Genomic DNA, 13,895 nt, shown 5'->3' on the forward strand with positions numbered 1-13,895 from the left:
CATGCTTTGCTTCTGACTGTTAAATGAGAGTAAATGTTAAGATTAAATGTTATTTCATGTGTTTTGATTTAGAAATTTAATTTGGAATTTAAAATGTTTTCTGAGTTTTTGATGTTATTACATTTACATTTAAAATGTAAACAATTGTAAAATATAAGAAATATATTACATTATATATTTCTCTATATATGTGTGTTTATACTGAATGAGCAAATATTAATGCATTATATTAACACACTATTTTATCCTGTATATTTTCAAATATACCATTAAATCGTTTAAATCATTAAATCACACATGCATGACATCTATTTGTCAATAGGAGGAAGCCACATCCTATTTTGAAGCTCCCACCCCGATTTAGAGATCTCCAGGCTGCACCTGTACACTCTTCTCCCTGAAGCAGGAAATACAAGAGAACACATGCAAATAATGAGGTAAAGAGCAGCTATTAAAGGACAGAAACTAAAGAAAAAAGAGGACATTTAGGAATGGATGTGTTCAGAATTATAATGCTGATATATAAACGTATTTTAAACCAGTACAAGATAAAACAACATACACATGAAGAGGAATAATTGTAATTTACAGGTGATGCAGTAGCAGGAGATGGTGACCTCTGGTGGTAGTTTGAGGGTTTGTACAAGTACATTTGAGATGGTCAAAAATAAAACTAATCACTTAAAGAGAAAGTTACAGCAACACAAAAGAGAGAATAAACTGAGGCAGATGATATTGAGCACTCTGAGACTATAAAACGATACATTGTTCATTGTGAATGTGCACAATTATCATTTGATTCAGTGTACTGACTTTGACTTAATTTTAACTTTTTTTTTTTTTTTTGATCAGCAACAACTTTTAAGAAAGCCTTTGGATTATATAAAAAAAAAAGCTGGATCTTCTGCTGTAGAATCACAGTGCTGCTGTAATCAATAATGTAAATCTAGCTCAGAGATCGGGCTCTAAATGAGTTCAGATCAAATAATGATTATGTGAAAACATAACCAACAACACATGATCATCTTTCCTTTTTGCTTATCTGACTGTTACAACTCAGTTACAGAAGCCAAACAAAATCTAATATTAAAAAGTCAAGAGACAAGAGCACAACTAAAGCAAACCCTGATCTCCATAATGGTGACTTTAAAATGGTGATTTTTAACAGCAGGTGTTCATCATTAATATTCAATAGTCACACGATTAATGAATTAATTATCTTGATTGAATGGAAAATTACAGCAACACAAGATATAAGAATAACTGAGGCAGATAATGTTGAGCACTGAAATAAAACTGGCATATAACTACACTGAAATAAAACACTTTGTGACTCATCACTAAATTGATCCCTTCCAATCAGCAGTGGCTCCGCCCACAGATCTCAGGATTGGTTCCTTCATGCTCTGCCTCTTATTGCAGCATTTTCCTGTTGATCTGAACAAACAATAAGATGAATGGTCTGTGTGAAAGAGATTAGGCTTGTTCGAATTGAAGAGGTGCTGCACAGAGCGATCGGAGTATGACTTCAAAGTACCGCAAGAGCAATTTGAGAACTGACGCCTCTGTATACTTTTAAATCACTCTGCTTGTCATACACCATCTGACAAGTAGATACACATGACGTCTCACTTACTGTGAGTGTGTCGTACAGGTCAGAGGTCGTGGACTTGAGCTCAAGAGCTGTATATGTGTCTTCATTGGGATCAGAGATCTACAGGAGAGACAGAAGGACTTACATCATAATCACAATACTAAATATATAACATTACAAAATTGGCAATGATTTGAAAAAATATTGAAAAAAATGATCCCTGACAATATTCAAAGTAAATGACTTTTTTCACAGTATGCCATACTCTTTTCTTGGCATTTTTGGCTCACTTTGCTTTCTCTTAAGCCACATTTACATTACATGAGAGAATGGGGTAAGAAGAATGCATGGTGGGTCCAGATCCTCTAGGAGGGTGAATAAATCTGGTTGAGTAAGAATGAATTCAGGGATTTGGATTAGTGTAGGAGTTGGCTATGTGGTGAAATTGATGAGCCAGTGCTCCTCAACTGGCTCATCTCTGGACTGTCCTAACGGCGTTCATCATCACCAGCACAACTCGTGGAGTGGCTTCAGGAAAACCTACTCGTTTAGAGGGCTGGGTATTCTGTCAAGTTTGTCCAAACATGAATGAATCAGATGACAATATCAATATACTTTTATCCATGAAACCAAAATACACAGGAAATTATTCAGGAACAGCAAACTCACACAACACATTTAAAGAGTAGGAAAATCAGAGTACCACGAGAGTGATTAGAGAGCTGACAGCTCCATATGCTTTTGAATCACTCTTGCGGTACTTTGATGTCTCACTTACTGTTAGAGTGTTGTATAGGTCAGAGGTCGTGGGCTTGGAATCAAAAGCTGTATATGTGTCTTCATTGGGATCAGAGATCTACAGGTGAGACAGAAGGACATACATCACAAAGTAACACAATCACAATACTAAATAGAGGGTCGTTTATTCTGTCAAGTTTGTGGTTGACTCAGATGATGATATCAATATACTTTTATCCATGAAAACAAAATACATAGGAATTTCTTCAGGAACAGCAAACTCACACAACACATCTAACATTGACAATTACCGACAAAGAACAGAACTCAACATGGGGTATATATACTGTATGTAGCCCCATTGAAAAATGTATTATATAAAATATATACGTAATCAGGTGGAAAAGTTTGACATTTCAATCAGGAGGCTGGTTATTGAAGCCCTGGTTTAAGTGTAATGCACATACAGTGTGTATTAATGCCCTTCTCATCCAGTGATGAAATGATATGCTGACCCTTTAAGAATGTGACTGTGTTACCTTTCAGAAGTGTTGCAAGAAGTGTCTGCAGCTGCTCTAGAAACTTTAAGAGTAGGAAAACCAGAGTACTGTGAGAGTAACTAGAGAGCTGACAGCTCTGTATGCTTTTGAATCACTCTTGCGGTACTTTGATGTCATACACACAGCACAAAAATCCCCAGATTTAAATCAACTATGCTCAGAGAACATTTGGTCCCTCTCTATGTAGTGTTAAAGTAACACTGAAGCAGAGTTAAAGTTAATGAGATAATTAAGCAATTAATTAAGTGATGATTGAGCATTAGTGATGAACACCTGCTGTTAACAAGCAGAATCACTGAAGAAAAGAGAAACACAAGAACTACAACTGACTTCAGCCACAGCCTTAGATGAAATCAGCTGAAGATAAAATACAATAAATCTCTCAAGATCTGATTAAACAACACCACAAACAGCATTACCAGCTTCTCTTATTACTAACCATATTGACTTTATTTCTGTCAGATATCTACATAAGCTCTAACAGAGGTTTAGACATTGATGTTGTAATGGTCAAAAAAATTATGCCACAAACATGGTGGTCAGTGTTTGCTTTAGTTGGGCTCTTGAAGTTTTTAAAATAATTTACTTTTAAGCAATTGCAATACTGTTTTACAGCAAAACACTTACACATTGCTGAATCAAAAGATTGAAGGAACAGATCAGCTTGAATTTTCTGATTGAAAGCCATTTGAAATATGCACCACCAAAAGGTCTCTCTCTTTCTTTTTGGTTTCTTGACTGAGATGCGACTAAGGCAGAATTGCAACAACAACAAAAATCCATTAAACAAATATTACCATAATTATTGCTGAAAATGAACAACTACCACTCAGGCTTAGACATGAACACTTATCATACAATCCTCAACAGTGGTGACAATAATTATTTATAATGCAGTGCATGATGGGAGTTTTGTACTATAGTGATACCCAGCATGCACTGTGTCACAGATGCGTTGCTGCAGCAGGGATTAGGCAGATACGGACTTCTACAAATGGAGTATTTATTTGGCAAGGAATCAGAACAGCAAACACATGAACTAAACCATATAGAGAACAACAACAATGGACAGGGAGTGCAGGGAGTGAGTCCAACTTAAAGGGAGTGCTAATGACGAGGACCAGGTGCAGGGAATCCAGGAATGGCGGGAAGGCTGATGAGGGAAGTGCAAACAGGTGAAGAACAAGGAGGAACATGGGAAATGGAGTCCAGGACAAGCGTGGTTGTAACACATTGCATCGTGAAGCTTTTTTTTTAATCACCATTGTTGAGATTCATATGCTGATTCTTGATGTCTCTGTGTGTCTAAATATGTTTTTTATGCACTACACAGTTTTAAAATCATTCAAGACAACTGTTTGCTTGCAACACTTTCCTTTCATGCCTTAGTTTCACAGGGTTGGTAATGCAAAACCTAAATGACAAAACATATTATTAGTTGCTTTGGATTCAATCAGGCCATCTCACAACAATTTTCTTATCATATAAAAGTAGCAAATGTCTCACTGCTTTACAACATTATATGAGTTGTTGCAAAGAAAAATCTAACATAAAAAGTCAAGGGTCAAGAGCCCAACTAAAGCAAACACTGACCACCATAATGGTGGCATCATTTTTTTTTTTTTTTTTTTTTTGACAAATAAAACATCAACATCTAAACCTCTGTTAATTCTAAATAAGAACTTCTGAGATGCATGACAGAAATAAAGTGAATCTGGTTAATAATAAGTGAATCTGGTAATGTTTGTGGAGTTGTTTAATCAGATCTTGAGAGATTTAATGTCTTTTATCTTTAGTTGATTTCATCTAAGGATGTGGCTGAAGTCAGTTGTAGTTCTTGTGGTTCTCTTTTCTTCAGTGATTCTGCTTGTTAACAGCAGGTGTTCATCACTAATGCTCAATCATCACTTAATTAATTGCTTAATTATCTCATTAACTTTAACTCTGCTTCAGTGTTACTTTAACATTACATAGAGAGGGACCAAATGTTCTCTGAGCATAGTTGATTTAAATCTGGGGATTTTGCTGTGCACTGATCGGTCTGTGCAGCTCTGCTTCAAGTTGAACAAGCCTAGTGAGATATCGTCATGTGATCATCTGTGATAGATCTTAAGACTTTTACGTCTCACTTACTGGGAGTGTGTCGTACAGGTCTGAGGTCGTGGACTTGACCTCAAGATCTTGACATGTGTCTTCTTTTAGATCAAAGAGCTACAGAAGAGACAGAAGGACATACATAACAAAGAAACACAATCACAATACTAAATATATAATATTTAAAAAATTGGCAATGATTAGAAAAAAGTACTGGAAAGAAAGTTCCCTGGCAATGTTCAAAGTAAATGGCTTTTTCACGTCATACTGTATGCTCTTTTCTTGGCATTTTCTTGGCTCACATTGCTTTCTCTTAGGCTACTTTTACATTGCATAGTTCAAGTGACCCAATTCAGATTTTTCCTCCCATGTGGCACAGATCGGATATGACCCATGAACGTGTAAGCAGGAAAAAAGCACATGGATTCCGATATTCTCAGATCGGTTTCAGGCTTTATTCATATGAGGAAATAAATCTGTTATGAATTGGATATGTGCATTTGGGTCTGCTATGAAAGCGGACAGATTGAATATTCCCCTGTCAATGTAAGGCGTACGTCATTCAAAAAGTGATGGTTGTGAAAGACGTCAACTCAGGTGGACTCCAAACACCATTTGCATGATTCTTTTCAATGCCGCAATGGAGGACAAAGGCTCAAACCACTTAAGTCTTTAGAGACTAATATTTTGCTGACCTTGAAAGCTTGTATTATCATTTTGTCTGTGTCCATTGCAAATTGCAGTTTTTACTTCCTTTTCAGCTTAACTTTTCTGGGTCAGTATGTCTACCTGGAGTTGCTTCACTAAGTGTACAGTGTAAAAGCAGATATAGGATATGGGTACATTTTTTAAAAGATGAAGTATGCCGGTCATAAAAGATAAATAAATAAATAAATAAATAAATAGATAGATAGATAGATAGATAGATAGATAGATAGGTAGATAGATAAAGTCAACAAATCGGAATTGGGCATCAAGCCCTTTAGTGTAAATGCAGCATTAATCTAAGCATACAGCGTACATTCCCTGGTGTTAAATCAAAAGGAAAGCATTAAAAGCACATCCAGAATGACCAGCATTAGCTTGATTTAGCCAAAGCAAGTGATCACAGGGATGAAGGAAGTATGGCAGGGTGACACAACGACTCGTTGCAGCGATGTTCCTTTTCGAGGGAACTCGCACTGCGTTGATGGCACTTTGGGAACAATAATGCCCAAATGCCATGCTTACAAGTGTCTGTCCATGTGAATACCGAGAGCACAACTAAGACATAAGCACCTGTGAACTTGGGGCAGCACCCAGGTTGAGGTTGTTAAACCTTACAAATGTGAGTGGAGAGGACCAGCCTGCCGCATACTACATCCTATAGGGATACCTCCTTATATATTAAGGCTTTCTAAGTCATCATACTTCTGTCCTAGCCTAAAAGCATGACAGAGGAAACGTGTCACCAATGGGTTTCTCCCCAGAGATACACACCCAAAGGGACATGGTAGGTGGCAAAGGCCGCCATGTACACCTTCAGTGTGGAACCCATGAGTTCCATATCTCTGGGCGGGGGTGAAGATTTATGCCTCCTACTTGAGACAGAAGAACCCTCCTGACTGGAATCTCCAAGGGAGAGCCGTCGAGGAGGGACACCAGGTCCGAGAAACATAGTCGGCACAGCCAGTACGGCGCTGCCGGCAGACCATCTCCAGAACTCCTGGGAGGAGAGCAATTGGGGGAAAAGTGTACAGACGTAGCCTTGGCCATGTCTGTACCATAACGCCCAGCCCCAAGGGAACTGGATGTGTGAGGGAGAACCAAAGTGGACAGTGCGTTGTATCCTGAGATGCAGACAGATCCACTACTACTGGGCTGAAAAGCCTTCCATATAAGCTTCACCACCTTGTGGTGAAGTTTCTATTCCCCGGGCCTTAGCCCCTACCTCGGCTGGATGTCTGCTCCTAAATATTGGTACCCTGGAATGTATACTGCTTTCAGGGAGAGTTGTTTTCCTTGGGACAACAGGAGGATCTGGTGTGCCAGCTTGCATAGTTGGCATAGACACAGATCCCTTGATGCTTTATTTAAGAGACCACTGATTTGTTGTCTGTGCGAACAAGCACATGGTGGCCTCTCAGCTTTGGGAGGAAATGCTTCAATGCTGTGAAGACAGCCATCATCCACAGACCATGAGCTGAGTGGCATTCCATAACCGCTCCCCAGCCTGTGAGGGAAGCATCTGTCATGACCATGAATCGATGACAATGGGCTCCTTACACAGGACCTTGGGACAAGAACCAATGCTTCCTTCATATTATCAAGCTGCAAAGACCCTTGGCCTTGAGCCACCAAGGGTCTCCTGTAGAGCAGGCCAAAAGATTCACGCGTACCATTTAATTTCTCAAAATTAAATGCAGCAAAAGATCAAGCATTTAAGTTAACACGGGCTGGATGAAAGGCTGAACTAATACATGAATCTAACTACTGAAAGTCAGATAAGTATTTATCATTTAATTCCTCAAAATTAAGGAAGTGCTTCAAGTGCACAAGTGCTACTGACGCAATCACGCAGAGGCGTTCCCAAAGCATCATTGATGCAGCGCGAGTTCCCTTCAAAGGGAATTGGACATTTTAACATTTCCATTACCAAATGAGAATGTTTGGAAAACATTTTTAGAACAAACAATTGTTATCTGAGATATACAGTCTGAAACACAGATAACAGCTGATCGATTGATTTTCTGCTTCTGTAAAGTTGCGTTGTGTCTGGATGATTTACCTCTTCCAGTGTGAGTTCTTCAGATTTAACACTCCTTCGCTTCTTTCTATTATAATGACAGACATTACCAGCATATGCATGAGTCTATTAAAATAATTGAATATATAAATACTGTTTTTTAAGATTACTAATAATTAAAAACACAACCAAGACATTTCTTACATTAGACTAAAAGTTAATTTATTCACTGCAAAAGTGAATTTATGCAATCAATGCAATTTATTATTGTGCTCACATTATAAAGAGGATGATGATGATGATGATGATGATGAAGAATAATCCTCCAGATGTCGCTGCGATCACAATCACATTCCTTCCAGCACCATGATGAACTGAAAGAGGAAGATCATCATGATTAACTCTCCAAACTGATGAATGATGTGAAGATACAGGAGTGTGTTAATAAAAGCTTCACCTGTGACAGTTACAGCGTCTGATCTCTGAGATCCATGTTGATTGTGAGCCTGACAGTAGAAGCGTCCACTCTGTAGTGCACTGAAACTCTGTCCAGACCCAACAGCTGAGCTTTCATTCTCCTTAAACCAGCTGAAGTTCAGAGCAGGAGGGTTTGAATCACTGCTGCAGATCAGAGTCACTGAATCTCCTGCCCAAATCTGACCAGACTGAATGATGGACACTGAGACATTCCTGGGTGGGTCTAAAACAAAATGTAAATTAATGTTTTGCGATTGTTAATCTATTAATTTGATGGTTACTACAGTTACTGAACCATTTTTAACTCACACATGATGTTTAAAGTCACAGGTTCAGAGTATTTCTCTCCATGTTCATTGATGGATATGCATTTGTATTTTTTACTGTCATCAGAGCTGATCTTTGAGATGCTGTAGATTCTTCCAGATCCTACAAACATTTCTTCTTTAAACCAGCTGAAGTTCAGAGCAGGAGGGTTTGAATCACTGCTGCAGATCAGAGTCACTGAATCTCCTGACACTATTTCACCAGATGGACTGATGGACACTGAGATGCTCCTGGGAGGGTCTAATAACAATCACCAAACTTATTGTTACAAGGAATATAAAATATTTTTGTGCAACTAATTATTGATGGAAATAAACATGATGGACTGTTCTACAGCATCTTAGATTTTATAATAAACTCACACATGACGTTTAAAATCACAGCATCAGAGTATTTCTCTCCATGTTGATTTTTGGATCTGCACTTGTATTCTCCACTGTCATCAGAGCTGATCTTTGAGATGCTGTAGATTCTTCCAGATCCTACAAACGTTCCTCCTTTAAACCAGCTGATTTCTGCAGGAGGGTTTGAATCACTGCTGCAGATCAGAGTCACTGAATCTCCTGACACTATTTCACCAGATGGACTGATGGACACTGAGATGCTCCTGGGAGGATCTAATAACAATCACCAAACTTATTGTGATAAGATCATAAGACATTTCTGTGCTAATAATTTTTGAGGAAAATCATAATAGACATGCTGAAATATTCTATATCTTCTGCTTTACAATAAACTCACACATGACGTTTAAAGTCACAGCATCAGAGTATTTCTCTCCAAGTTCATTGATAGACTTGCACTTATATTTTTTGCTGTCATCAGAGCTGATCTTTGAGATGCTGTAGATTCTTCCAGATCCTAGAAACGTTCCTCCTTTAAACCAGCTGAAGTTCAGAGCAGGAGGGTTTGAATCACTGCTGCAGATCAGAGTCACTGAATCTCCTGACACTATTTCACCAGATGGACTGATGGACACTGAGACACTCTTTGGGGGATCTGTAAAGAAAAAAATTGTAAAATGACATGCAGTGAGACTAATTATTGCCCAAATAATCTTCCAGAATTTATTACAAATAAAGGTAGACTTACATAATATATTCACATTTACAGAAGAGGCTCGAGATCCATGTTTATTTCTAGCAGTGCAATAATAGTTTCCGCTGGCCTCAGACATAATATTAGTGATGCTGTAGGTGTCGCCAGACTGCAAAATCATTCCTCCTTTAAACCAGCTGATTTCTGCAGGAGGGTTTGAATCACTGCTGCAGATCAGAGTCACTGAGTCCCCCTCCACTATTTCACCAGATGGACTGATGGAAATCGCAGGATTCACTGGAGGATCTACAGGAGAAATATTTTAATATTTTAAATAAATATGACCAGGTTCCATATGGTAGTATTTATTAATTCAGTATTTATTCATTTATCCACTCAACAGCAGAGGCAATGACTCTGTAAGACCCCTAAATGTATCCTTTCCATAACAATTCAGCCCTTGTCAAAGTCGCTGAGATCTTTATTCCTTCCCATTCCTGTTAAATTGGTTTAAAATACTTTTGAAATCACTTAAAACATCAAACGTCAGAAAATCAAGCATTACTGAAAATAATAAACCTCAACCAATGTGAAAAACATAATTTGTAACAAAGTTGTGTTTCAGATGCTGAATGTTGATGTGAGTGTATAAATAACACTTTCATTGTTAATTTTCTATTTAGAACATGTTTTATGTCATTTATACACTCACAGACATCAACATTCGGCATATTAAACACAGCAATGGTGACATCATGCCAGCATACAAAACACATTCATGGCTCCCAGGATGCATTGCAGCATAAATAAATTTTTTTTTTTTTTGGTCAGTAGTTTTGTTTATGCACACAAAAAGTATTCCCATTGCTTCATAACATTATGGTTGAACCAAGTCGCATAGTCGCGTTTACTATTTTAACAACTTTTATGCGGTAATTATGATTTTTTCTTTGGAGATCAGAAATGTTTTAGATTTCATCAAAGAAAATTAGGCAACATATACTCACACGTGACATTGAGCTGAACAGCAGGAGAGATGTGATTGTGTCCGTGTACAGCACAGCTATATCTGCCTGCATCCTCTCTTCTGACTGACTGCAGCAGGAGTTCATTGTTTCTGTCTCTTCTCTCAGTTAATGGCTGTGAGTTTCTGTACCAGATGAATGTTGCTCTGTCAGTCAGAGTGCAGCTGCTTTTACATGTCAGACGGACTGAATCTCCCTCTGTCACTCTCTCAGGAGACTCCACCTGAAGATCTGAACACAACACACACATTATATCTAGTGCTGTTGTCATACACTGATTATTATTCAACATAATGCACAGAAGAAGAGAGAAACCTCATGAAAGTCACCTGTGACAGTAAGAGTCACTCCTGGAACACCAGTATATCTTCCAGCAGGTTTATCAGTGGTGAATCTGAAATAGTACTTGCGTGAATCCTTCAGTGTCACATGACTCAGTCTGATGGTGCAGTTCTGCCGTTTATCTCCCAGATACTGAAGCCTCTGACTGTATTCAGGGTCCTTAGACAGATCTAGAAACTCTCCATTATATTTTTCCATTGTTTTTGTCCAGAACACATTCATGATCCAGTATCCAGTAGGGTATGTATAAGTGCACTTCATTATCACTGATGAGTTCTTTAGTGCACAGATGTGTGAAGGACTGTAACTCACACCCCAATCAGCACTAGAAACCCCTGAAACACAGAATTCATCAAGATGAAACGTCTCAGGTTACAGATGTAACCCTGGTTCCCTGAGTAGGGAACGAGACGCTGCGTCATGACGCATTGGGAACCTTCTGCGTGATTACGTCGTTGAAGCACTCTTGTATCTAACCAATCGTGTAGCGAGACGTCAGAGGCGGGTGACGTCACAGACCAGGAAACTATAAAGCATACCGGGATTCAGAGAACGCTAGCTTCTGAAATAAGTCTGAAGTAAGCGCTCGCAAGTATGCTGGGGGTACGGCAAGGCGACGCAGCGTCTCGTTCCCTACTCAGGGAACCAGGGTTACATCTGTAACCTGAGACGTTCCCTTTCGTGGGAACTGTCGACGCTGCGTCATGACGCATTGGGAACGCAATCCCAATTACGCCGTAATGTCAAGTACTTGCTTTATGTTAGCTTGACAAGACAGACGACCCCGGAGTGGAGCCAACATCAAGGATGTAAAACCTAATAAATGTGTGCTGGCATGACCATCCAGCTGCATCACATATATCATCAATGGAAATTCATAGCCAATGGAGAGGCTGTCCGGCTGCTTCATATGCAAGTGAGATGGCCTCGACCATCCACTTGCTCATCCTCTGCTTAGATGCTGGGCCCCCTTTCTTAGGGGACCCATAACAGACAAATAATTGATCTGATTTTCGCCACAGGGCAGCTCTGTGGACATACGCATCCAAAGCCCTCACTGGGCAGAGCAGATTAAGTTTTTCCTGATCCGAAGATTCAAAAGGAGGAGGATAAAAGGCCTAGAGTACAAGCGGACCTGGGACATTGGTGGGGACCTTTGGCACATAGCCAAGTCTAGCATGAAGGAATGCTTTCACCATTCCTAGAGCAAATTCGAGATAAGATGGAGCAACTGAAAGTGCTTGTAGATCTCCTATCTTCTTCAGAGAAGTGATAGCAAGTAGGAAGGCAGTCTTTAGAGTGAGGAACTTTTCTGGAACCTCCTCTAGTGGTTCGAAGGGAGCCTCGGCTAACCCTTGCAATACCACGGCCAAGTCCCAGGCCGGAGTTCTTGTACGCACCGGAGGCCTCAACCTCAGTGTGCCACGGAGAAAGTGTGTAACGAGGGGGTCTCGTCCTACCGAGGAATCCCCCTCAAGAGGAGCATGATAGGCTGAGATAGCTGCAACATAGACCTTCAAGGTTGAAGGAGATAAACCCTCCGAGAATTTGTCTTGGAAGAATCATAGCACGAAGCTAACAGAAGAGTGGACAGGGTCCGTATTATTTTGTCTACACCAAGTAGCAAATATATTCCATTTACAGGAATACAGCTTCCTCGTGGAGGGAGCTCTGGAGTTAAGGATGGTCTCCACAACCTCAATTGGGAGACCAGCATCTATGTACCTGGCCCCCTCAGAGGCCAGGCCCATAACTTCCATAGTTCTGGGCGAGGATGTATTATCGTGCCACCCGCTTGAGACAGGAGGTCCTGTCTGAGAGGAAGCTCCATTGGGGAGCCATGTAAGAGGGACACTAGGTCCGAGAACCATATTCTGGTTGGCCAGTACGGGGCTACCAGTATTAAGCTGGCCCCTTCCTGGCATATTTTCTCCAGAACTCCCAGGAGCAGAGTGAACGGGGGAAATGCGTACAGACGTAGCCTCAGCCACATCTGCACCATGGCATCCAGACCCAGAGGTGCTGGATGTGTTAGGGAGTACCAGTGTGGACACTGGGTTGACTCTCCCGAAGCAAATAGGTCGACTTCCGCTTGATCAAAATTTTTCCATATGAGATCCACCACTTCTGGGTGGAGTCTCCATTCCCCCGGGCCTCGGCCCCTGCCTCAACAGGGCGTCTGCTCCCACATTTTGATACCCTGGGATGTAAGCTGCCTTCAGTGAGAGCAGCTTCCCCTGGGACCATAGGAGGATCCGATGGGGCAAGTAATATAGTTGGCGAGACCGCAGACCCCCCTTATGGTTTATGTATGAGACCACTGACATGTTGTCCGTGCGGACCAACACATGGTGGTCTCTCAGGTCTGGGAGGAAGTGTTTCAATGCTAGAAACACCGCCATCATCTCCAACCGATTTATGTGCCAGGAGAGCTGATGGTCCTCCCATACACCCTGAGCTGAGCGACCACTCATGATCGCCCCCCAGCCCGTGAGGGAAGCATCTGTCGTAAGCATTACACGATGACCAGAAGCCCCCAACACGGGTTCCTGGGACAGAAACCAGGGATTTTTCCAGGCATCGCCGCATGACTTTGATCATGCGAAAAGAATTTCCTCTCAGAGAAAACCCCCTGGTCCTGAGCCACCACTGTAAGGGTCTCATGTGCAGAAGGCCAAAAGGTATGACGTTGGACACAGCTGCCATCAGACCCAACAGTTTCTGGAACTGTTTTACAGTGAGTGACTGGCCTAACTTCACCCCTTTCATGGCTACGAGAATGGAACTCACACGAGCGAGGGACAGATGTGCCTGCATCGTGGTGGTGTCCCAGACTACACCTAGATAAGTGGCAGTCTGAGCCGGAACTAGCACACTTTTTTTGGCATTGAGCCTCAGCCCAAGCCTTTTCATGTGGGACAGAACAGCATCTCGATGCTGGACTGCCAGTTGCTCTGATTGAGCTAGGATCAACC

General features: G+C 40.7%; 2 protein-coding genes across 2 annotated transcripts; both read right to left on the reverse strand.

The window, feature by feature from the left end:
* Positions 1-475: 475 nt before the first annotated feature.
* Positions 476-8,415, reverse strand: LOC125273109 (B-cell receptor CD22-like; the record flags this gene model as incomplete). Its single annotated transcript, XM_048198377.1, has 7 exons — positions 476-1,437; positions 1,637-1,714; positions 2,373-2,450; positions 5,026-5,103; positions 7,754-7,799; positions 7,989-8,085; positions 8,169-8,415. Coding segments are annotated over 7 exons (648 nt in total), but the record flags the coding sequence as incomplete, so codon positions are not given.
* Positions 8,416-12,922, reverse strand: LOC125273110 (B-cell receptor CD22-like). The gene is made up of 6 exons (XM_048198378.1): positions 12,646-12,922; positions 12,056-12,421; positions 10,908-11,255; positions 9,257-9,514; positions 8,878-9,132; positions 8,416-8,755 (listed from the first exon to the last, which is right to left on the reverse strand). The coding sequence occupies exons 1-6, from the start codon at positions 12,920-12,922 to the stop codon at positions 8,475-8,477; spliced, it is 1,785 nt and encodes a 594-aa protein (XP_048054335.1). The 3' UTR covers positions 8,416-8,474.
* Positions 12,923-13,895: the final 973 nt, after the last annotated feature.

The sequence above is a fragment of the Megalobrama amblycephala genome, linkage group LG7 (assembly GCF_018812025.1).
Source record: "Megalobrama amblycephala isolate DHTTF-2021 linkage group LG7, ASM1881202v1, whole genome shotgun sequence".
Lineage (NCBI taxonomy): Eukaryota > Metazoa > Chordata > Actinopteri > Cypriniformes > Xenocyprididae > Megalobrama > Megalobrama amblycephala.